Source organism: Lutra lutra, chromosome 8 (assembly GCF_902655055.1).
Source record: "Lutra lutra chromosome 8, mLutLut1.2, whole genome shotgun sequence".
NCBI lineage: Eukaryota > Metazoa > Chordata > Mammalia > Carnivora > Mustelidae > Lutra > Lutra lutra.
The window spans coordinates 137,253,269-137,278,250 of NC_062285.1; the positions used below are offsets into that span (position 1 = coordinate 137,253,269).

Consider the following 24,982-nt stretch of genomic DNA (forward strand, 5'->3'; position numbering starts at 1 on the left):
GAATATTCCCTCTTCCTTTCATTCTCTCTGTTTGCATAGCCAGTACGGTGTGAGGATAAATCTGTACAACATATGTCCAGTACATGTGCTAGAAATTTGGAAGTGTTACAGTTAATATCATTTACATTTCACTAAATCCCCTGAATAGTTTGGGCCCAAGTGAAGCTCCCTCCTACCTCTGCTGAGTGTCATGTGTCCCTTCCCTGTGCATTTTCAGACGTCTTCATACTGCCCTCCTTTGTAGTGAGGCCACCCAGAAAGTACTGAACAGTCCTAGTACTCTGGATGCTCCTAGAATGGATAGAATGGTGTCAGACGTCTTCTTCCTTTTTTTTTTAAAAATAGATTTTATTTGTCAGAGAGAGCGCACAAGCAAGGAGGGTGGCAGACTGAGGTAGTAGCAGGCTCCCCACTGAGCAAGGAGCCCGATGTGGGACTCGATCCCAGGATTCTGGGATCGTGATCTCAGCTACCCAGGCATCCTCAATGGCATCAGACTTCTTTGGAAGTTTAAGCAGTAGTGATCTTTCACTTTTTTACTGCCTACCCACAGTCATATTTAAAATTGTCACATTCAGGGGCACCTGGCCGGCTCGGTAGGTAGAGCATGTGACTCAGGGTTTTAAGTTCAAGCCCCAAGTTGGGTGTAGAAATTACTTAAAAATAAAATTTTTGGTGTGCCTGGGTGTCACAGTTGATTAAGTATCTGACTCTTGGTTTCCGCATAGGTCATCATCTTGGGGTCATGCCGTTGGGCTCCATACTCAGCAGGGAGTCTGCTTAAATTCTGTATCGTGCTAATCCCCCAACCCCTAACCTCCTCCCCGGCAGCGTGTGCTCCCTCTCTCTCAGATAAAATTGTCACACTCAGTGACTTAATTGCTTTTGAATTTTGCTCTGCCTGTAACACTGAAGAGCTTTTTAAAAACAGATCCATTCTTTGAATGTAATCTTGGCTATCTTAAATTGTCAGGAATAAGGGAAAGTGTTGGAAAGTTTTGATTTAGTTAAAGTTCTGGTTTAATCTCAAATTCTTTGGCTCTTCATTACAGGTTTGTTGAATGTACAGAGTGTGGAAGAAAGATGCATCAGATCTGTGTCCTTCATCATGAAATCATCTGGCCATCTGGGTGAGACATTAGTATTTTTTCTAGAGTTTTTCTTTGTGAACTTTAGCAAGTTTTTATCATTTAATCATTGCAATGATTGTATCATATTTTCAAAGTTTGTGTGATACTTAAAATTCACTTTTAGGGGCACCTGGGTGGCTCACTCTGTTAAAGCATCTGTTGTCAGCTTAGGTCATGATCCTGGGGTCCTGGGATAGACCCCCATGTCAGGCTCCCTGCTGCTCTTCAGGGTTCTGCTCCTTCTCCCTCTGCCACTCCCCTTGCTTGTACGCCTTGCATTCTCTCTCTCTCTTTCAAATAAATAAATAAAATCTTTTAAAAATTCTGAAGTTCACTTTTAAATCATTAAGCTAGAATCCAAAAATATAGGTCTTTCTCTTAATTTGCATGCCTTGTTTTAATCCATATACAAATAGTCTGGTTTTTAAAATTCTTTTGTAATCATTACACATCAAAACTAAGTATTTTGGGGGCGCCTGGGTAGCTCAGTGGGTTAAAGCCTCTTCCTTCAGCTCGGGTCATGATCCCAGCGTCCTGGGATCGAGCCCCGCATCGGGCTCTCTGCTTGGCAGGGAGCCTGCGTCCCTTCCCCTCTCTCTGCCTGCCTCTCTGCCTGTGATCTCTGTCAGATAAATAAAATCTTTGGAAATAGGGAAAAAAAAAAAAAACTAAGTATTTTTGTAAGATTTATCAGAAGAGTTAAGAAATCTCTAGCACCTGGGGCGCCTGGGTGGCTCAGTGGTTGAATCCTCTGCCTTCGACTCAGGTCATGATCTCAGGGTCCTGGGATCGAGTCCCGCATCGGGCTCTCTGCTCAGCAGGGAGCCTGCCTCCTCCTCCTCTCTCTCTCTGCCTGCCTCTCTGCCTACTTGTGGTCTGTCTGTCAAATAAATGAAGAAAAAAAAAAAAAATCTCTAGCACCTGGAAACTAGCAAAGAGTTATTAGAAGGAATTAAATTTGCCAGATTTTGAGTGCTGCTTATACTGGCTGGCTACAATAGGAAAATTTTAAGATACAGAGGGTGTCCATGGGGCAGCTCTGTTCTTACCTCTGAGAAAATGTCATGCTGTGAATGGTTTACTAAATGGTGAAATGGGTTAGGATTTGATGTTTTGGAGGGGGTTGGACAGTAAGTTACATGGCTATTGTCTAGTGAAAGAGTTTCATAGAAATGACTACAAATAGATTTCTATAAACAAGCTGTTTTTGGGTCCCAAGTTCTGTTTCTGAATATTCTCCATGTATTTACTTAAGCTGCACATTATCAAAGACTTTGACAACAGTAAATGGATTTTTGTCCATTGTGACACTTTTCTACTACTGTGGGTCTCCGTTCACTCTCCAGGAGGGAGTTGATACCAGCTCTGTTCAAGGTTGGGGGTGTCTGTACATGATCTCAGGGTGCCCGGCTGAAGAGTTGGAAGAGCAAGTGACTCTTGATGTCACTCAGGGTCATGAGTTTGAAGCACCCTCCCCACCCCTGTTGTGGGTAGAGATTACTTACATGAATAAATAAATACAAAGTTAAAAAAAGATGGGATCTCTGCACTGTCCTGTGCTAATGGTTGATGCTGGTTTAGGGATCGCAGGAAAGAAGTGGCTAATTAACACATTTCTAGAAAATAACATGCAGGGAAAAATCAGTCATTTGATGTATGTATGGCTTGTGTTCAGATACGCCTTTTTAGTGCTCTCCTTAATTTAGAGAGCTGGGTAAGAGTAGTTAAAAGGTTTATAGTGATTCTTGCAACTTAAGATCAGTCAACTGGTTAAGGAACACTCTTTTACTCTTTTTTTCTTAATGCTTCCTAAATGCTCTTTGTATATTGCTTACTTTAAGTCGTTATTATATATTTAGAAATATTCCTCCCAGTTTGTATTTTGAATTTTAACTTCATATATATACACACACATATATATATGTATATGGTAGACTTTGTTAACTGGTCTATGTTAACTTTAAATGTTTCTCTAAGCTGGGTAAGCGGAGTCTTGGTTTACATTCTAGATTTGTCTGTGATGGCTGCTTAAAGAAATCTGCACGAACCAGGAAAGAAAATAAGTTTTCTGCTAAAAGTAAGTTTAATCTTAGAAGTAAATCCTGGCAATACTTTCCTGAAACATAGTTAAAATAAACTATCCAAGGGGCCAGGCAGCTGGTTCAGTCTGAAGAGCATGTGACTCTTAATCTCTGGGTTGTGAGTTCAAGCCCCACGTTGGGTGTAGAGATAACGTAAAGGATCAGGATTTGAAATGTGCAAGGTGTGTGTGTGGATTTTTTTCCCTAAATTTCTTCATTTTGGGGACCACATATAGAAATACTGTCCAAAATTGCCATCCCATGCGTGATTGCCTCAATTTGATCCATATAATTAGGGCTTCTTGCAGACCTGTCTCGTTTCAGGGACAAGGGGGAGTGGTAGCCAAAGATTGTTATCGTCCAGTTGAGATTATCACACTATTTGGTATTTGGTTTAATGTTGTAGATGCCTTTGCACTTTTTACTGACCTACAGAATGCTTTTTTTCCTATAAAGTTTCTCATAATACCCAACCAATGCCATTTTTAAATATGACAGCCGTTGAGGCAAAGTGCATGTAGGTGTTCTATTTTTTAATATCTGGGATTGAGTCCTGCATAGGGCTCCCCACTCAGTGAGGATTCTGCTTCTCCCTCCCTGCTCCCACACTCATACACCGTCTCTAGTAAATAAAGTAAATATTTTTTTAAAAAGAAGGTGGGTGGAAGACACATTAAATTGACTACCTTGTCTTCTTCGACTGCACATGTACTAAAATTGGAATGATAAGAGATTTGCATAGCCCCTATGCAAGGATGGCACACAAGTTCATGAAGTATTCCAGGTTTGTTTTTTTAATTAAAGATTGTTTTCAAATATTAACCACATTGCTTTATTTTAACAAAATCAAGTTATCTTATTTGATAAAATTTTTTATCAAATATTTGATATTGAAGCTTAAGTCTTTTAACAGTAATAAATTGGCACCTTGGTTACTCCTGGACTTCTCACTGCATTTCTAGGGCTGCCATCTACCAGGCTTGGCACCTTTCTGGAAAACCGTGTGAATGACTTTCTTAGGAGACAAAACCACCCTGAATCAGGAGAAGTCACTGTTCGGGTAGTTCATGCTTCTGACAAAACTGTGGAAGTGAAGCCAGGCATGAAAGCAAGGTATCCAGTAACTTCTCCTTTCCTCTTGTGCTTAGTGTAGCTACTGCTGATGATTCTGATCTGAACGAGATGTTTTTCTCTCCAATCTGCATTGTGTAGGTTTGTAGATAGTGGAGAGATGGCAGAATCCTTTCCATACCGAACCAAAGCCCTCTTTGCCTTTGAAGAGATAGACGGCGTCGACTTGTGCTTCTTTGGCATGCATGTTCAAGAGTACGGCTCTGACTGCCCTCCACCCAACCAGAGGTAGGACTTAACACAGCTGGCTTCCAATTTGAGTGGGAGTTTGAAGCATCATGGGCAAGAAACTATTTGATGTGCTTGGTTCGGAACTGGAAATGCACATTCTCACTGCTCAGTACTGCTGTTCTGTGGTCATAGTAATAAGGAAGGGGATAGGAACAGCAGCCTGAAATTGGAAGTGGGGAGCAGACTATTTTTCAGCAAATGTGGCTTAAATCTAGATTGTGGTAAAGCACCTTGCCTGAGAGGTATGTGAAAGAATGTTAGGGTATGTTTAGAGTTTGTTTCCAGAACAAGAATGCTGCCAGAATGCATTTGGATCCATAAATACTAACACACTGTGCTTCGGGCACTACTGGGTACTGGGTCTGTAATAGAGCCATAGGCTCGCAAAACTCCCCTGAACGGTGCACAGTTTGGTCACTTATCTGTGACTATGTGATGTGCATTATCAACGAGGTCAGAAAAGCACAGGAGAGAGAGAGAGTGTTTTTAGCCACATGAATAAGAATTCCTTATGTGACTTGACTTGGTTTCTTTCTCCCCACTTGATGCAGGAGAGTTTACATATCATACCTCGACAGTGTTCATTTCTTCCGTCCTAAGTGCTTGAGGACCGCAGTCTATCATGAAATTCTAATTGGATATTTAGAATACGTCAAGAAATTAGGGTAAGCATACTGATAAGTGCTGTCTTTAAAAACAGCTTAAACTAATGACCGCTGTGACATAGGTTGAAGCATGGGTGACTTCTTGCTCCCTTTTCTCAGTGTTGTCAGTTGGACAGAAATGGCTGTTGTGACCCTAGTCGGACTCATTCCAGATGAGTTCTGTTTCACTCAGTTAAGCTGTTAGGTGCAGTTTGATTAGACGGTTGTTACTCATTTAGGGCTGGAACAAAAAACTAAGATCTGGAGGTACACAAATGAGTCCGATTCCTTACGTTCAAAGAAAACATGTGCTTGAAAATATTCCCACTTCCCCTGGCATGTTCTTCCCTTAACGTTTTGCATTCTCTTGAGCTCTTACCAGAGTGGACCTGCGTAGCTTTGGTTTGGTCTTATTGGAGGGCTAGCCTCCAATCAGAACTACACATTGTGAGACCCCACTGTAAGTGCTGTTAGGCCTGGTTCTGGCCTGATACTGGCTTGTACACTTAGTATTGCCTTAATATTATTTCTCTACTGACCCCACCCTACAGCATTTTTTCTGGAATGGGCAGTAAACTTTTGTCTTGAACATTCCCTTTCCGTGTTGTTAGATACACGACAGGGCATATTTGGGCTTGTCCGCCAAGTGAGGGAGATGACTATATCTTCCACTGCCATCCTCCTGACCAGAAGATACCCAAGCCCAAGCGACTGCAGGAGTGGTACAAAAAGATGCTTGACAAGGCCGTGTCTGAGCGAATCGTCCATGACTACAAGGTCAGGAGGACTTGGGGGGCAAGGACTCATCTCTTGCTCTGTAGTCTGCCATTTGACCATCTTAACAGAAATCTTGTTTGTTCTTCCTTTTTCAAAGGAAGAAAAACTCAGTTTTAAAAGAGTCAGATCTACAAATCTCTGTTTTAAAGACGTGATGAAAAACGTATTCTTAATAGCCATTCATGATTAGAGGGCGTCTCATGATAAGAACTTGAACAGATAAGTTTCTTATCTGTTTTTACTCCTGGGGAGAAAGGCAAGAACTGGATGCTTTCCCAGGCAGCAGAGCAGAGCAGCCTGTAGCCAGGCAGTTTCCAGTATTTGTGGTTTGGGTTGTTTTGAACATATTTCTGAGTTGGGGGATGGGGGATGGGCGCAAGGCAGGCATGCCTCACATTGCTCTGCCCGCTGTTATCAGCTGGAGTGAAGGCTGCGGTGTGATTGATCATGCCTCCCCCTGTGCCATTGGTCCTAGCAGGAAGATGTCCCACTTGCATAAAGGCAGGTAACCTCCCTGTTCTCACAGGCAGAGGAAAGATAGACCCAGAACTACTGACATCAGACCTTGAGTTTTCACTGTTTAGGACTAAATGTCTCCCTGGGCCCTCAATAAAATCTCTGCGGCGTTTCTTTCAGAAGATGTTGCAGTCCTTTGTTTCTTGTGTCCACTAGCCATGACTGCTTCTGAATGATAAATGCGTCTTTTTAAAAAAAAGAAAAACAAATACCTATTTGTACCGGGGTGTTTTCACAGGATATTTTTAAACAAGCTACTGAAGATCGATTAACAAGTGCAAAGGAGTTGCCTTACTTTGAGGGTGATTTCTGGCCCAACGTTCTGGAAGAGAGCATTAAGGAACTGGAACAGGAGGAAGAAGAGCGAAAGCGAGAGGAAAACACCAGCAATGAGAGCACAGATGTAAGGGCTTTGCATTTTCCTTTCTAGCTTCTGCCTTGATTCATGGGTATGATCCACGAGCAGCCTTCAACTTTTGACTCAATCTTAGAACTCTCAGGTGTGAAAGTTCTTTAAATTGGTCAGGAAATAATTGGCTTAGATAAGTTATTAATGTTCTGTCCCAGTGGTTTTCAACCTTTCTATCATCAGACCCGTGGATTTCTGGCAGTGAAAAACAGAAGGAAGTAAACCTTGAAAAACTGATAGAAATTTAACTGTTCAGAGCAGGGGGCTGGCAAAAGTGCTTTCCGTAAAGATCCAGGTTGAATATTTCCGACTTCCCCTCCCGCCCCCAACACTCCTTTCTATACGTATAGAGCATTCTGAGCTGTATGAAAACAGGCCTGGGCCAGAGTTTGCCAGTTCCCCAGACAGAATCTGGCTTTGTAGGGGATCATCTGAGGAGCTTTTCCTGGTCAGTTACTTCCCCATAGCTTAGCTACCATGGTCTCTGTTGAGTCTGACCTAATGAAAGTCACTTTTAAGTAGTAGCCTGTTAAACTCACAGCCTTGTAGCTTGAATTCATTGACTGGCTCTTTTCAAGTTGTTTTTTTTTACAGTAGGCCCATAAAAATTCTAGAATGTTCAGTAGGCTACCCTTCCACTCCTTACTCCCTGTTCTCAAATCTGAAATAGGATGGATCAATCTGAGTGGTGTCCAAACTGTGGGGCTCGTTTAAGCAAATAGCTAAGGCTACCATTATCTTATTGAAGGGTCTTAGTGTAGGGAGTCTTCACTGGAAGAAAATTAGCACACAGACCTTAGTAAACATTAGTATGCTATAAAAGCTTAAAAAAGAGGGTCTGTGTGGAAAGCACTGGTAGAATTAGAATCTCTAGTTTCAAAGAAAAGAACCCATTACCATTAGTATTATTCAGATCACTTCTTAACAAGAATGTTAACATTTTCTTGTCCCCTCTGCTAACCTGCAGGTGACAAAGGGAGACAGCAAAAATGCTAAAAAGAAAAATAATAAGAAAACCAGCAAAAACAAGAGCAGCCTGAGTAGGGGCAACAAGAAGAAGCCGGGCATGCCCAACGTATCCAACGACCTCTCGCAGAAGCTGTATGCCACAATGGAGAAACACAAAGAGGTAAGGTATAGCCACTTGTGGGGAAGAAGCAGGGAAGGAGGTCTGAAACACTGCCCCCCGTGGTTAGCATTTAAGATATGAGCACGGGACCATTTGAAATTCAGAAGGAAGAAATCATCCGAGGGGTAAAAAGGAAAGTGGGAGCTAAGAACAAGAAGTGATAAGGTTTCCTTATTTCAGTGGTGTCGTATTGTGTCTTGTGCATTAAAAGCATAAGCATAGTTTGTCCAACCCAGTTTGTAATCCTCAGGGTTTCTGAGTTCTGGTGGGTGCCTCGGTTTGATGTTATCAACAATAATTATTAGCTGTTTTGAGCAGTATTTCGTGTCATGAGATTCTGGCCTGACAAAGTAGTTGGGAAAGGTCCCTAGAGTGTATTATGATAGGCTTGACTTAAATTGTGCATCTAGTCTTCTGACTTTGTTTAGCCTGAAGCTGTTAGTAGTGGGTATCTATTGGGAATTAAAATCTAAGGTTGTCAGTTTAGCTTAAATTTGGGTATTGTCTTAGCTGGAGGGTAACATACAGTGGAAATAATCAAGAGGATTGTTACTGCAGGGTTAGTCGTAGTAAAGATTTCATAGGGAGTCACCAGGTGGTTTTATTTCTTTGCCTCTATTTTGAGTGAATCGTTAAAGGGATTCCCCACTGGTTAGATCCAGTGCTTTCCTGTGCATCACATTTCAAAATGCTCTTTCTTACTTTATGAGCCTTTCTTTGAGCCATAATGTTAAACCCAATATTGCAAGGTCAGACACACATCACAGTCCTCCCTTGATGCTTTTCACGGTTGGCATCTGTTCAAGAGGTGTCTCTACTCAGTGTGCTCTTGCCCTGTGTTCTTTTTCTAGAAATGTCTTAACCTCGTTTTACGCAAATATTGCTGCCCACGTACAAGTGTCACTGCCAGTTTGCACAGAGTTTCGTCTCTGAGAAACTGGCGGGATGTCGTGGGCAGTGCAGCAGGCGCTCACAGGTTCCTCATCTCTTGAATGAACCTTTGCGTTTTTCAGCTTAGTAAGTTTCTAGTTACATACAGCTAACATGAGGTCCATGTGCAGTGCCGGCTTCCTGTTGCAGCCTTGACACTAACGGTTGTGGGAGTTAAGAGTGGTTGTGTCTTTTCAAACTTCGATGAACAAGAATTTTCTTGTTTCTGCAGCAAGGACTCCAAGGTTTTGCTTTTTTCTTTCTCACCCCCCCCCCCGCCCCCGTAAATTTCAGACTTACAGAAAGTTGCAGAGTGGGTCCCCCGCTATGCCCCTCACTTAGATTCACCAGTTGTTAACATTTGGCTACACCTTCTTTATCTGCAGTTCAGCAAGCACCTTCTAAGAAAAAAAGACCTCCTCTCCTTAACCACACTATGGCTTCACACTCAGGAAGTTGCCCCTGGCGCCACTCTCTAATGTCTGGTTGTTAGGCTCCAGTCAAGGATTGTGTGTCCGGTTGAGTTACCATTCTCAGTCCCTGGCTTTCTTGTCATTGGTAACATGGGCGTTTTATTGAGAGTCGTTTTGTAGAATGTCCCTCAGTTTGGATTTGTCTGACTTGTTTCCTTGTGATTAGATTCAGAGTCGGCCGTGGATTGGATCTTAGAGGGGACCCTTTTGATTTGGAAGGGATTATTAAATAAGAGAATAAGGTGTCCATCTTAGGCCCTCTGTCGTTCTCCTCGGCAGAGAGACCAGAGGTTTCGAGCAGCCTTGCAAGCCTCCTTCCTGACTCACCTGTTTGCTGCCATTGACCCAGCGCTGCGCTTACCCCGGAGTCAGACTGCGATGGTCTCTTTCGTAGGTCTTCTTTGTGATCCGTCTCATCGCTGGCCCTGCCGCCAACTCCCTGCCTCCCATTGTTGATCCTGACCCCCTCATCCCCTGCGATCTGATGGATGGGCGGGATGCCTTCCTTACCCTCGCGAGGGACAAGCACCTGGAGTTCTCTTCACTCCGAAGAGCCCAGTGGTCCACCATGTGCATGCTGGTGGAGCTGCACACCCAGAGCCAGGACCGCTTCGTCTACACCTGCAATGAGTGCAAACACCACGTGGAGACGCGCTGGCACTGCACCGTCTGTGAGGTAGGCCCCGGGGGCAGGGGGGAAGGCGGAGGCCTGGGTCCCCGAGACGCAGCAGAACTGACGTTACTGCACAGACCTGTGCTCGGTGCCGATGGGGAGTCCGAGAGCAGAGCGGGAGGGGCTTGGCCTTGGAGTGGTTCTCTACAAGGCAGCTTTGGGGCCCTAGCAGAACACAGAAAATGTAATTGAATGACTTCCATCTGGGAGAGTTGACTGCACCCATTTTCCCCCCAGGATTATGATTTGTGTATCACCTGCTATAACACTAAAAACCATGACCACAAAATGGAGAAACTAGGTCTCGGCTTAGACGACGAGAGCAACAGCCAGCAGGCTGCGGCCACCCAGAGCCCGGGAGACTCTCGCCGCCTGAGCATCCAGCGCTGCATCCAGTCCCTGGTGCACGCCTGCCAGTGCCGCAACGCCAACTGCTCGCTGCCGTCCTGCCAGAAGATGAAGCGGGTGGTGCAGCACACCAAGGGCTGCAAGCGCAAGACCAATGGGGGCTGCCCCATCTGCAAGCAGCTCATCGCCCTCTGCTGCTACCATGCCAAGCACTGCCAGGAGAACAAGTGCCCGGTGCCCTTCTGCCTCAACATCAAGCAGAAGCTCCGGCAGCAGCAGCTGCAGCACCGGCTCCAGCAGGCGCAGATGCTCCGCAGGAGGATGGCCAGCATGCAGCGGACCGGGGCCGTGGGGCAGCAGCAGGGCCTGCCCTCCCCCACTCCTGCCACCCCCACCACGCCCACGGGCCAGCAGCCGGCCACGCCGCAGACGCCGCAGCCCCAGCCTCCCTCACAGCCTCAGCCCACCCCTCCCAACAGCATGCCGCCCTACCTGCCCAGGACTCAGCCTGCTGGCCCTGTCTCCCAGGGTAAGGCGGCGGGCCAGGTGACCCCTCCCACCCCCCCTCAGACTGCTCAGCAACCCCTCCCGGGACCCCCGCCCGCCGCAGTGGAAATGGCCATGCAGATTCAGAGGGCGGCTGAGACGCAGCGCCAGATGGCCCACGTGCAAATTTTTCAAAGGCCAATCCAGCACCAGATGCCCCAGATGACTCCAATGGCCCCCATGGGTATGAACCCACCCCCAATGACCAGAGGTCCCAGCGGGCATCTGGAGGCAGGGATGGGGCCCACAGGGATGCAGCAGCAGCCCCAGTGGGTGCAGGGAGGATTGCCTCAGCCCCAGCAGCTACAGCCTGGGATGCCGCGGCCACCAGCCATGATGTCGGTGGCCCAGCATGGCCAGCCCTTGAATATCGCTCCCCAGCCGGGACTGGGCCAGGTAGGTGTGAGCCCTCTCAAACCAGGCGGCACTGTGTCTCAACAAGCCTTACAAAACCTTTTGCGGACTCTCAGGTCTCCCAGCTCTCCCCTACAGCAGCAGCAGGTGCTCAGTATCCTTCACGCCAACCCCCAGCTGCTGGCTGCGTTCATCAAGCAGCGGGCCGCCAAGTACGCCAGCTCGAATCCGCAGCCCCTCCCTGGGCAGCCCGGCCTGCCCCAGGGCCAGCCGGCACTGCAGCCACCTACCCTGCCGGGCCAGCAAGGGGTGCACGCTAATCCAGCCCTGCCCAACATGAACCCCATGCAGGCGGGCGTCCAGAGGGCCGGCCTGCCCCAGCAGCAGCCGCAGCAGCAGCTCCAGCCGCCCATGGGCGGGATGAGCCCCCAGGCTCCGCAGATGAACATGAACCACAGCACCATGCCTTCGCAGTTCCGAGACATCCTGAGGCGGCAGCAGATGATGCAGCAGCAGCAGCAGCAGGGAGCAGGGCCCGGAATCGGCCCCGGGATGGCCAACCATAACCAGTTCCAGCAACCCCAAGGAGTCGGCTACCCCCCACCGCCGCCGCCGCCGCCCCAGCAGCCACAGCCACCAAGGATGCAGCACCACATGCAGCAGATGCAGCAAGGGAGCATGGGGCAGATGGGCCAGCTCCCGCAGGCCTTGGGAGCAGAGGCCGGAGCCAGCCTGCAGGCGTATCAGCAACGACTCCTCCAGCAGCAGATGGGGTCCCCTGCTCAGCCCAACCCCATGAGCCCCCAGCAGCATATGCTCCCCAGCCAGGCTCAGTCCCCACACCTCCAAGGCCAGCAGATCCCTTCTCTCTCCAATCAAGTGCGTTCTCCCCAGCCTGTCCCTTCTCCACGGCCACAGTCCCAGCCCCCCCACTCCAGCCCTTCCCCAAGGATGCAGCCTCAGCCTTCACCACACCACGTTTCCCCACAGACCAGTTCTCCACATCCTGGGCTGGTAGCTGCCCAGGCCAACCCCATGGAACAAGGGCATTTTGCCAGCCCGGACCAGAGTTCAATGCTCTCTCAGCTCGCTAGCAATCCAGGCATGGCAAACCTCCATGGTGCAAGCGCCACGGACCTGGGACTCAGCACCGATAACTCAGACTTGAATTCAAACCTCTCACAGAGTACACTAGACATACACTAGAGACACCTTGTAGTATTTTGGGAGCAAAAAAATTATTTTCTCTTAACAAGACTTTTTGTACTGAAAACAATTTTTTTGAATCTTTCTTAGCCTAAAAGACAATTTTCCGTGGAACACATAAGAACTGTGCAGTAGCTGTTTGTGGTTTAAAGCAAACATGCCAGATGAACCTGAGGGATGATAGAATACAAAGAATATATTTTTGTTATGGCTGGTTACCACCGGCCTTTTGTTTCCCTTGTGTGTGTGGTTCAAGTGTGCACTGGGAGGAGGCTGAGGTCTGTGAAGCCAACCACATGCTCCTGCCTTGCACCTCCGATAGGTTTTATTATTTTTTTTAAATTAATGAAAATATGTAATATTAATAGTTATTATTTACTGGTGCAGATGGTTGACATTTTTCCCTATTTTCCTCACTTTATGGAAGAGTTAGAACATTTCTAAAACCAGAGGACAAAAGGGGTTAATGTTACTTTAAAATTACATTCTATATATATATATATAAATATATATAAATATATATTAAAATACCAATTTTTTTTTCTCTGGGTGCAAAGATGTTCATTCTTTTAAAAATGTAAAAAAAAAAAAAAAAAAATTCACCTTTCCTCCCCTCAAGTCAACTTTTGTGCTCCAGAAAATTTTCTATTCCGTAAGTCTGAGCGTAAAAACTTCAAGTATTAAAATAATTTGTACATGTAGAGAGAAAAATGACTTTTTCAAAATATACAGGGGCAGCTGCCAAAATTGATGTATTATATATTGTGGTTCTGTTTCTTGAAAGAATTTTTTTCGTTATTTTTACATCTAACAAAGGAAAAAATTAAAAAGAGGGTAAGAAACGATTCCAGTGGGATGATTTTAACATACAAAATGTCCCTGGGGTTTCTTCTTTGCTTGCTTTCTTCCTCCTTACCCTGCCCCTACCCCATACACACACACACACACACACACACACACACACACACACACACATACACTTTCTGTAAAACTTGAAAATAGAAAGCAAAAACCCTCAACTGTTGTAAATCATGCAATTAAAGTTGATTACTTATAAATATGAACTTTGGATCACTGTATAGACTGTTAAATTTGATTTCTTATTACCTATTGTTAAATAAACTGTGTGAGACAGACACCTGACCTTGTTTTACTTCTTGCCATCACATCTTTGCCTTAGAATGTATCCAGTTGAATAAGTGCCTGATACGTGGGATTCAGAGGAAAAAGCAAAAGCACTAGCTTGGAGCCTTCCTAAACTATCACATAAACTGAGTTCACAGATTTTGATAAATTTCTCCAAAGCTCAGGGGAAAACCCAAGGACCAGCAAAATGTCAGTTTCACCAATTTGACTTGGTATTAATTAGCCAATAACAGCTTTATTTAGGACCTTCCATGGCTCCCAGTGGATGGATGACCTCATGGTCTTCTGATCTCTCTCATCTTACAGAGATGAGAATGAGCACCTTAGAGGAATCCTGTATCTGCCCAAGTCAGAAGTAACTCCTTGAAACAGCGGTACTGGATGTTACAGCAACAGTATGTTCCTGTCCTGTTACACTTTGGTTTTGCTACCTGCCAACTAAGAAGTCAATGGGGGATGAGGTTGTAAGAAAGGAAAATGTGTGCTAATACAACCTAGAAGCCTAAGAGATTACAGCAATGAGTCTTAGTATATTGTGCTAGCTAGAATGAAGAATGAAGAGGTTACTGGTCTCCAACTGAATACTACTAACAGCTTTGGCATCGTTGGACAGGCCTTGTCTTTGTCTTAGAGTGTCACACTATGATAAGTCTACTAAGGGCTAAAGAGAGATCTTCAAATAGCTTAGTCCAACACCTATTTGTTCTATTTTACATTGTCTCAACAAAAATAACCAGTATCTTAACGTGAGGTGAACTTGCACACTAAGCATTAATCAGAGACCATCCCAGAAAACGTGTCAAGTGCCTACCAGTCTCCGGTCAGTGTCCAGCACATCTGCTTGGAGCACCTACATCATGTGCCAGACCAAATGGCACGCAAGGAGAGGATGCAGCCCTGCAGGAAGATGGAAGGATGCTTAAGTGAGATAAAGTGTTGATGTATGTATAAGCAAGGAACAGATGGGAGTCAGGGAAACCTACTGATGGGGAATTGGGTAAGTTCTGGAAAGGACAGTATTTATTTATTTATTTATTTATTTATTTTTAAGATTTTATTTATTTGACAGAGATCACAAGTAGGCAGAAAGGCAGGCAGAGAGAGAAGGGGGGAAGCAGGCTCCCCGCTTAGCAGAGAGCCCGATGTGGGGCTCGATCCCAGGACCCTGAGATCATGACCTGAGCCGAAGGCAGAGGCTTAACCCACTGAGCCACCCAGGTGCCCCTGGAAAGGACAGTATTTAAAATGGATCTTGAACGGCTGCCTGGCTGGTTCAGTCATGCAACTCTATCGCAGGGTTGTAAATTCGAGCCCTGCGTGTGGCATAGAATTTACTCAGTTAAAATAGATCTTGGGAAGATGAATGGGAAAAGGTGGGAAAAAGGAAGAAGGAACTGCACCAGGAGAGAAGAATCAGATCCTGTCGGGAAAATAGTTTCAGCTCTACTTGGCTGACACCAGATTACAGAAGAGGGTGAATGCCTGTTAAAAGAACCCTATTTTCTCCATGGTACTAGGGGCCCAGGATTGATCTCGGCCCCCCAAAGGGAAAAATACTCAAGAATTCTAACTCCTTTCCAAGCCGTAAATATCCAGCTTTCACACCTCTAGCCTCCTTAGCTTAAAGACATGTGGGTTGAAGTGTTCAATCACATTTTCACTACAGCGTTGAAAAGAGAAAAGTGGGGGCAGAAGTAAAGAAATGGGTCAGGGGGAAGCTGTTGTCGTCTAGGTCAAAGGCTGTGATAGGGAGGGGGAAGGTAAGAATCCAGAGGCAGGAATACAAGAAGCTGATTTCAATATTCCTGTGTATTTGAAAATTATCACCATGAAAAACTGGGAAGAGCTGAAAGGAGCCACAACTCTCCAGTTGAGCTATTTATAACACATCAGTCTAGGAAATGGACCCCAGGAGGTGAGCAGTGTTCAGGGTTCATTTACTTAGCTCACTGAAATCCTCAAAAACACCCCCAACTGATCAGTGAGAAGACTGCAGCTCCAGCGACAACTTGCTCAAGGTAACGCAGCCAGGAAATGGGTTACCAGAATGTCAAAGGCCTAAGGGGATCCAAAGCCTTTCTTCTGCACACCCTTGATCTCCCTTACTGCAGAGAACCCCTAGTGATGGAAGCAAATTAACACACAGGACACAGGGGCCTTGTGCCAAGCCAATGCAACACACAGACTCAAAACTGAAAGGGGAGAAAGAAACCAAGGAATCTGAAAGGTAAGTTCCTTAGGCTTCTCCTTTTACAAACAAGGAAACTGGTCTCCAGACAGATGGTTTCCTGGAATGTTACGTTCATGATGAGGTCATGCTATTTCAAGAGCAAATAAGGCCAGCATCAAAAAGAACAAAATGCTTAGGAATAGATTTAACAACAACAACCAAAAAAAAAAGCATAAGATGTGTACACTGAAAACTAAAAACACTGAAAGAAATTGAAGACCTAAATAAATGAAAAGACATTGTTCATGGATCAGAAGCCTGGGAAGTCCTCAGTAATTTGTTAGGGAAGAGGTACTCCAAATCCATCTGGAGATTCTATGTAACCCCTTCCAAAATATCTGCTGTCTTTTTGCCTTTTTTTTTTTTTTTTTTTTTGCAGAAATTGAGATGCCAATCCTAAAATGTATATGGAAATGCAAAGGAGCCAAATAGCCAAAACAATCTTTGAAAAAGTGTAAATTTGGAGGACTCATACTTCCAAATTTCAAACTTAAACTTCGGTCTACACTAATCAAAACGAGCAGTAGCATAAGGACAGACATTTAGATCAATGGAACCGAGTCCAGAAATAAGGAATGGTCAAGTGATTTTTTTATAAGGATGCCAAGAGAAATCAATGCAGAAGGAATAGTCTTTACAACAAATGGTGCAGGGACAACTGGATATCCACAGAACAAAGAAAGAAGTTGGACGTCTACCTCACACCAAATACAAAAATTAACTCAAAATAGATCATCAGACCAAACTGTAAGAGCTAAAACTACAAAAGTCCTAGAAGAAAAGAGGTAGAGGTCTTCGTGACCACGGTAATCCATGACTAGATAGGACATCTAAAAGCACAAGCAACCGGGGTAAAAATTGGACTTGAACAGAATTTCAAACTCTTGTCCATCCAAGGATATCAGGAAAGTGAAAAGACACCCCACAGAATGGCATCATGTATTTGTGAATTGTATCTGGTAAGAGTCTGTGTATCCAGACTATATAGAAAATCTGACACTCAACAACAAAAAGACAAATAACCCAATGAAAAATTGGACAACAGATTTGAAGAGTTGTTTTTCCCGAAAGAGGAGATACAAATGACCCATAAGCACGTGGAAATGAAACCACAAGAAAAATACAGATGTGGGGCGCCTGGGTGGCTCTGATGGTTAAGTGTCTGCCACGGGCTTGGGTCATGATCTCCAGATCCTGAGATCAAGCCCCACATCCGCTCCTGGCTCTGCAGGGAGTCTGCTTCTCCCTCTCTGCCCCTCCCCCTGCTTGTGCTCGCTCGCGCGTGCTCGCTCTCTCTCTCTCTCTCTCTCTCTCTCTCTCGCAAATGAATAAAAAGATATCTAGAAGAAGAAGAAGAGAAAAAGGAGGAGGAGGAGGAGAAGAAAAGTGTAGATCCATGGAGATGAAGACAGATACACGAATGCTTCAGCAAGGCTTGACTTTAAACTCGAGTTTTTCTCTTCTTCATTCTTGAAGCCTCCTCCTCCCCTGAACTTGTTTTTCTGTAGATCCTTTGTCCCAGGAACTCCCTTCTTATCAATGTGGACATCTCACTGATCTCAGTGTATACTTAGTAACGAGACTCAGATGGCTGTTGCCAGAGCTGGTCAGGAGACCACCTTGAAGACATGATGAACGTGGCTGGCAGCACATACCAGATTCCTATCGAAACAGCCCCAATCCTGTATTTTCCTATAAAACCCTTCAGTCTTGTACCCCACAGGCGGCTCTGCAGTTTTGCTGGGGTTTTTTGTTTTTGTTTTTAAAGTAGGTTCCACACCCAACGTGGAGCCTGAACTCACAAATGTGAGATTAAGAGTTGCATGCTCAAAAAAAAAAAAAAAAAAAGAAAGAAAAAAGTTGCATGCTCTACTGACTACACCAGCCAGGGACCCCTAGTCTATAGTTCTGAAGACACTACGTTGTTGCAGCCTCCTTTGCCTGGCCAAGTAATAAAATTATCATTCTTCTTTATCACCAAACTGTCTTTGTATTCTATTTCAGCACAGAGGAGCACAGAGGTTGGTATCGACAACAAAAAGATGCTTAACATCATTAGTAATTAGGGAAATGCCAATCAAAACTATAATGAGATACCATTTCACACCCACTAGGACAGCTAGGATCAAAGATATAGGCTGGTGAGGATGTGGAGAAAGTGGGACCTCACACACTGCCAGGGGGGATGTGAAAGGGGGCAGCCACCTTAGAAAACTGTAGCAGTTCTCTAAGTTAAATATTCAGGGGAGCTTGAGGGGCTCAGTGGGTTAAGAATCTGACTCCTGGTTTCAGGTCAGGTCATGATCTGAGGGTCATGAAATCAAGTCCCACTTTGGCTTGGTACTGGGTGTGGAGTCTGCTTAAGATTCTCCCTCTCCCTCAGCCCTCCCTCATCCTCTCTCTCTCTCTCAAAAAAAGAATGTTCTTTAGGTTAAGTAACTGTAAGAATGATTTGTACACTGCAGAAAATTTATCTCAGTAAATATCTGTTTGTAACATAAAAAGTAATTATACATAGAGTTACCGTATGCCCTAGCAATTCCTCTCCTTGTTATAGACCCAAGGAAACTGAAAACATATGTTCACACAAATATCTGTACACAAACACCTATGGCAGGATTATTCGTAACAGATGAAATAATAAGCAATTCAAACGTCCATCAGCTGATAAATGGATATCCATCCAATGGGATATTACTCAACCATTGAAAGGAATGAGGTGGTGATTTACACAACAACCTGGATGAAATCTAAACATGTGGTACTCAATGAAAGAAGCCAAACACGAAAGACCACATACTATATGGTTCTATGTATATGAACTACCTCAAACAGACAAATGCTCAGAGACAGAAAGCAGATCAGTGTTTGCCAGGGGCCGGGTAAAGGGGAGCATGAGGAGTGACTGCTGATAGGTGTGGGCTTGATTTGGGGGAGGTGAGAATGTCCCAGAATTGACAGTGGTGATGGTTGTACAACTTGAATATACTAAAAACTCTGAATTGTGAGATTTATTCTTTTTAAATATTTTATTTGTCAGAGAGAGCACAAGCAGGGGTGGGCAGAGGAGGAATAAGGCTCCCTGCTGAGCCCAATGCAGGGCTCGATCCCAGAACCCTGGGATCATGACCTGAGCTGAAGGCAAACGCTTAACCCACTGAGCCACCCAGGCACACCCAAGCCTAAGATTTTTGAGAAGGAAGTTGATCACCCTTCTTCCTGATGATACAGAAGTTAGCCCAAAAGTAAGAATACGTGCAGTTAACACCTCCCAAATATAACACTAAACCTAAGTCCAGTCACTTCCCATTTATGAGGCGCTGAAGACCTATTATGTATGATAAGCTCTGGAGACAGAAGGAGGAAGAACTAAACCAAAACCAAAATGAAGTGGTAGTCACAGTAAACTATATAATGAGAAGTCTTGGGTGCCTGGGTGGCTCAGTGGGTTAAAGCCTCTGCCTTTGGCTCAGGTCATGATCCCAGGGTCCTGGGATGGAGCCCCATATCGGGCTCTCTGCTCAGCAGGGAACCTGCTTTCCTCTCTCTCTCTGCCTGCCTCTCTGCCTACTTGTGATCTCTGTCTGTCAAATAAATAAAATCTTCAAAAAAATAATAAAAAAAATAAAATGAGAAGTCTTGGGCTGCCTGGGTGGCTCAGATGGTTAAGCTTCTGCCTTCGGCTCAGGTCATGGTCTCAGGTCCTGGGATCGAGCCCCACATCGGGCTCTCTGCTCAGCAGGGAGCCTGCTTCCTCCTCTCTCTCTGCCTGCTGCTCTGCCTACTTGTGATCTCTCTCTGTCAAATAAATAAATAAAATCTTTAAAAATAAATAAATAAAAACAAAACAAAAAGTCTTGGGTAACAACCTAAGTGCCAACAGGTATGAATGTGTGTAGAAGTAATGGTCTATACAGATGCGTAGAGCAGAGCAGTGTTCAGTCCTGAGAAAGAAGGGAATCCTGCCCCCGGTGACATGGGTGGACCTCGAGGCTGTTCTGCTAAGTGAGGAGAGTCAGAGAAAGACTAACACTGGTGTCCATTCCATGTAGAATCTGAAAAAGCCACACTTGCACACACAGAGAGTAGAATGGTGGTCACCAGCGGCTCAGAGGTTGGGGGACTCGGGGAGGTGCTGTTTAAAGGTGACCAGCTTGGAACTGGGAGACAGACGGCCGAGTCCTGAGGATCTGATGCACAGCCTAGCAGTCTGACTCACCAAGACTGCGGTAGTAGCTTCAACGGTGCCCAAAGGCTAGCTCTTAACTGATCCCCCCCACCAAAAAAGAACAAATTCTGTGACATAAGAGACGTCAGCTAAAGTTAAAGTGGCAATTATCACATTGCTACACCCACACACTGCACCCCTCACACATACTATGATAAGTCACTGATATTTCAATAAAAACGTATCAACGGGTTTAGTCTAATGACTATGTTGCGAACTCACCGGTCTGCGACCTACAACTTTGAAATGGAGGTAACCTTGTCCATGCTGCCTCACTGAACAGTTGTAAACATACACAGGTATTGCCGAGCCCGTCAGAGATTAGAACTCTTGTGTGTTGGTGGTGGGAATGAAAAATGGAACAGTGACCGTGGGCACAGGATACTGGTTCCTGAAAAGTTGTACATAAAATTACCCTGTGATTCAGCCATTCTAATTCTGAGCATATTCACTAAAGAATGAAAGGCAGGGACTTGAGCAAATATTTGGACACCCGTGTTCATAACAGCATTACTCATTATTCACCATGGCCAGGAGGTAGGCAGCAGACCAAGTGTCTATCGACGAATGATGGGATAAAGAAAATGTGGTATGTCCACACAGTGGAACATCATTCCTTAAAAAGGAAGGAAAATTGACAAATGCTATGTCATAGATGAACCATGAACTATGAAGACGTTATACTTAGGGAAATAAACCAGACACAAAAGGACCAATACTGTAGGGTTGTACTATGTGAGGATCCTAAACTAGTCGAATTCATAGCAATACAAAGTAGAATGGTGGCGGACAGGGACTGGGGACAGAGGGGACTGCAGGATTATCATTTAATGGGCATAGAGTTCAGTTAGGGTTGCACAACGTGAATGTGCTTAATGCCACTGAAATGGACACTTAAAATGGTTAAAATGGTCAATTTTGTGTTATGTATATTTTACAATAAAAAGATGACATAAATCATGTTATTAAAAATATCTTAGGGGGGCACGTGGGTGGTTCAGTGGGTTAATGCCTCTGCCTTCGGCTAAGGTCATGGTCCCAGGGTCGTGTGATCGAGCCCCACATCGGGCTCCCTGCTCAGCAGGGAGCTTGCTTCCTCCTCTCTCTCTGCCTGCCTCTCTGCCTTCTTGTGATCTCTGTCTGTTAAACAAATTTTTTAAAAAATCTTTACAAATAAATAAATAAATAATAGTATCTTAGGGGTTCCTGGGTGACTCAGTGGGTTAAAACCTCTGCCTTCAGCTCAGGTCATGGTCTCGGGGTCCTGGGATCGAGCCCCACATTAAACTCTCTGCTCAGCCAGGAGCCTGCTTCCCCCCCCCTCCCTGTGATCTCTGTCAAATAAATAAATAAAATCTTTTAAAAAAAAAAAAGTATCTTGTCAGCAATAAAGCCCTGACCCATACATTATTTTATTTCTTTCCTTCCTGGATGCTGTCCATCAGTTAGCCAAAAAGGAGCCAACTATATATTATTACGTGTAAGAATGGTGGAGAGATTTCTGGCCGTGAATTCTAGTCCTTCCTCCTAGTTCACACCTACTACAGAGCCCGACAGACGGTACTGCCAAAAGGAGGGGGAGAGATGGTGGCTTGGGTCCCCGAAGCAAACAAGATGATTACCATTTTGTATACATGGCCTGGTAGGAAGAAGACCATAAAGTGAGGCACTAGGTTGTGAGAGTCTGGAATGAGACACACACAACAGACCCCACAGTTTCAGGGCTACCGGGTGGTCACTGGCAGAAAACCAAAGAAAGAAAATGGTACATAAAGAGTGTATGACAGGGGCGCCTGGGTGGCTCGGTGGGTTAAAGCCTCTGCTTTCAGCTCGGGTCATGATCCCAGGGTCCTGGAATCGAGCCCCGTGTCGGGCTCTCTGCTCGGCGGGGAGCCTGCTTCCCCCCCTCGCTCTCTGCCTGCCTCTCTGCCTACTTGTGATCTCTCTCTGTCAAATAAATAAATGAAATCTTTAAAAAAAAAAAAAAAGTGTGTATGACAGGACGTTCCGCTCCGGGGAGCTAGTGCACGGTGCGTGGTAAGACGCAGACCCCCGCTGAGCAGGGCGCTGATGGTGGGGCTAGTGGGGGACACTAGTGACTCCAACAAATGGAACTTGCAGGCATGAAAAACACAAGGTCTGAAATGGAAAGTTAACGAATGGTATTAACAGGATTAAATAACGACAGAAATTATGTTTGGTGAATTGGAAGATATAATGATAGAAACGTTACAATGTAGAGAAAAAAGACTGAAAGAAATGAACAGAGACTCTGTGGGACAATATCAAGCATATGTGTAATTACAGTTCCAGAAAAAGGGGCAAGGAAAATATTTTTGAAAATAAATGACGGAAAATTTTCCAAATTTTTGAAAACTGTAAGTTCATTCACAGATCCGAGAAGCTCAGTGAACCCCAAGCAGGATAAACTCATAGAAAATAATACCAAGACACATAATAATAAAATTGATGAAGAACAATGTTAAAGAGAAAATCTTTTTTTTTAAAGATGTTATTTATTTTCTTGACAGAGAGAGAGAGAGCACAAGAAGGGAGAGCAGCAGGCAGAGGGAGAGGGAGAAGCAGGCTCCCCGCCAGGCAGGGAGCCCAATCTGGGGCTCGATCCCAGGACCTTGGGATCATGACCTGAGCCGAAAGTAGATGCTTAACTGACTGAGCCACATGGGCCCCCAAAGAGAAAATCTTAAAAACAAAAACAAAAAACAAAAACAGCCAGAAGATAATAAGACACATTATGGAACAAAGATAGATTTCTTATCAGAAATTATGCAAGTCAGAAGTCAATGAAAAAAAAAAAAAAAACTGTCAACCTAAAATTCCACAAAAGAGAAAATAACCTTTGATTTAGTAACTTTTGAAAGTCTATTTGAAACAGTCTATTGGCCTTCATATTCAAAGGTTTAAACATGAAGGCCAATAGACTGTTTCAAATGGACTTTTACTCTCATTTAAGTAAACTCTACCCCCAACATGAGACTCAAACTTACAACCTCAAGATTGAGTCAAATGCTCTACCTACTGAGCCAGCCAGGCACCCCACAAATGGACTTTTATACATTACTAAATTAGGGGTGCCTGATTGGCTCAGTCAGTAGAGTGTGATAATGATAATTTTTTAAAAGATTTTATTTATTGGGGCGTCTGGGTGGCTCCGTGGGTTAAAGCCTCTGCCTTCAGCTCAGGTCATGATCTCAGGGTCCTGGGATCGAGCCCCGCATTGGGCTCTCTGCTCAGCGGGGAGCCTGCTTCCCTTCCTCTCTCTCTGCCTGTCTCTCTGCCTACTTGTGATCTCTGTCCAATAAATAAGTAAAATCTTAAAAAAAAAATCTTAAGAATCTACCAAAAAAAAAAGTTATTACGTTACATACATACTATATTGAGAGCAAAGGTTTTCTCCATAAGCTCGGGAATGAGGCAAGAACCTCTCTTCTCACTAATTTTTTTCAACATTATACTGGATGTTTTTGGCAGGAATATAAAGCAAAAAAATAGATCAAAGACCAAATGGTTAGCAAAGAAAGAAGTGAACTGTTTTATTCTCAGTATCATGATAGTGTAAATAAAAACCCCATAAAGAATCTACAAAAAAGCTACTTAAAGTGATAGGTTAATTTAGCAAGGGAGGAAGATACAAGAAAAGTTCACAAAGATCACTTGCATTTCTATCTTCCAGCAATTAACTAGAAAATGAAATTGTTAGGGGTGCCTGGGTGGCTCAGGCAAGCATCTGACTTTGGCTCAGGTCATGATGTCGGGGTCCTGGGGTAGAGCCCTACGCCAGACTCCCCGCTCAGTGGGGAGTCTGATGTCCCTCTCCCTATGTCCCTGCCCCACTTGTGCTCGTACTCATGCTCTCTCTCAAATAAATCTTTTTTTTTAAAGATTCTATTTATTAATTTGACACAGAGAGAGAGAGACCACAAGGAGGCAGAGAGGCAGGCAGAGAGAGAGAGAGAGGGAGGAGGAAGCAGGCTCCCCGCTGAGCAGAGAGCCCGATGCGGGGCTCCATCCCAGGACCCTGGGATCATGACCTGAATGGGAAGGCAGAGGCTTAACCCACTGAGCCACCCAGGCGCCCCTCAAATAAATCTTAAAAAAAGAAAATGAAATTTATATATTCTAAATAGGAGTCTCCCATCAGATGTGTGGTTTGCAAATGTTTCTAACAGTTTTTAGCTTGTTTTGCCATCCTCTTAATAGGGTTTTTTGGGACCAGTGTTATAAATTTGCTGGAAGTCCAAGAATACATTTTTTTTCCTTTTACGGATCATGCCTTTGGCATCATGTCTGAAACTCTACGTTCTTGGAGACTGTCTCCTACATTACCATCTCAAATTGTATAGTTTTATGCTTCACATGTAAATTCATGATCCATTTTGGGTTTTGGGGTTTTTTTTTAAGATTTTATTTATTTGTCAGAGAGAGAGCGCACAAGCAGGCAGAGAGAGAAGCAGGCTCCATGCTGAGCAGAGAGCCCAATGAGGGACTTGATCCCAGGAACCTGGGATCATGACCTGAGCTGAAGACAGTGGCTCAACCGACTGAGCCACCCAGGCGTCCCTTTTTGGGGTTCATTTTTATACAGAGAGGTTTTGCTTGAGGCTTGTTTTGGGGGGTGTTTTTGTTGTTGGTGGTGGTGGTTTTGTGTTTTGTTTTGGGTTTTTTGGGGATTTTGGTTTTTGTTTTTTTGGTTACAGATATCCAGTTGCTCCAGCACCCTTGGTTAAAAAGTCTCTCCTTCCCCACCTGGACTGCCTGTGCATTTTTGTCAAAAACACA

The 24,982-nt window shown here is 44.6% G+C and overlaps 1 protein-coding gene, 1 long non-coding RNA gene and 1 pseudogene across 2 annotated transcripts in view; 2 read left to right on the forward strand and 1 right to left on the reverse strand.

Annotated features, from left to right (window-relative positions):
• EP300 (E1A binding protein p300) overlaps positions 1–13,716 on the forward strand; it is a 79,607-nt gene extending 65,891 nt beyond the window's left edge. Inside the window, exons 22-31 of the mRNA XM_047739910.1 lie at positions 1,053–1,130; positions 3,140–3,207; positions 4,174–4,324; positions 4,424–4,570; positions 5,125–5,238; positions 5,829–5,994; positions 6,749–6,913; positions 7,887–8,048; positions 9,846–10,127; positions 10,362–13,716. Coding sequence (XP_047595866.1) covers positions 1,053–1,130; positions 3,140–3,207; positions 4,174–4,324; positions 4,424–4,570; positions 5,125–5,238; positions 5,829–5,994; positions 6,749–6,913; positions 7,887–8,048; positions 9,846–10,127; positions 10,362–12,578 — 3,550 coding nt within the window. The 3' untranslated portion in view covers positions 12,579–13,716. The remainder of the gene's footprint in view (positions 1–1,052; positions 1,131–3,139; positions 3,208–4,173; positions 4,325–4,423; positions 4,571–5,124; positions 5,239–5,828; positions 5,995–6,748; positions 6,914–7,886; positions 8,049–9,845; positions 10,128–10,361) is intronic.
• On the reverse strand, positions 4–22,293 carry LOC125106191 (uncharacterized). Its single transcript, XR_007129263.1, has 4 exons — positions 22,283–22,293; positions 14,536–14,621; positions 177–291; positions 4–88 (listed from the first exon to the last, which is right to left on the reverse strand). It is a non-coding gene; the product is annotated as an uncharacterized LOC125106191 (long non-coding RNA).
• LOC125108104 (uncharacterized) lies at positions 3,901–4,001 on the forward strand (annotated as a pseudogene).
• Positions 22,294–24,982: the final 2,689 nt, after the last annotated feature.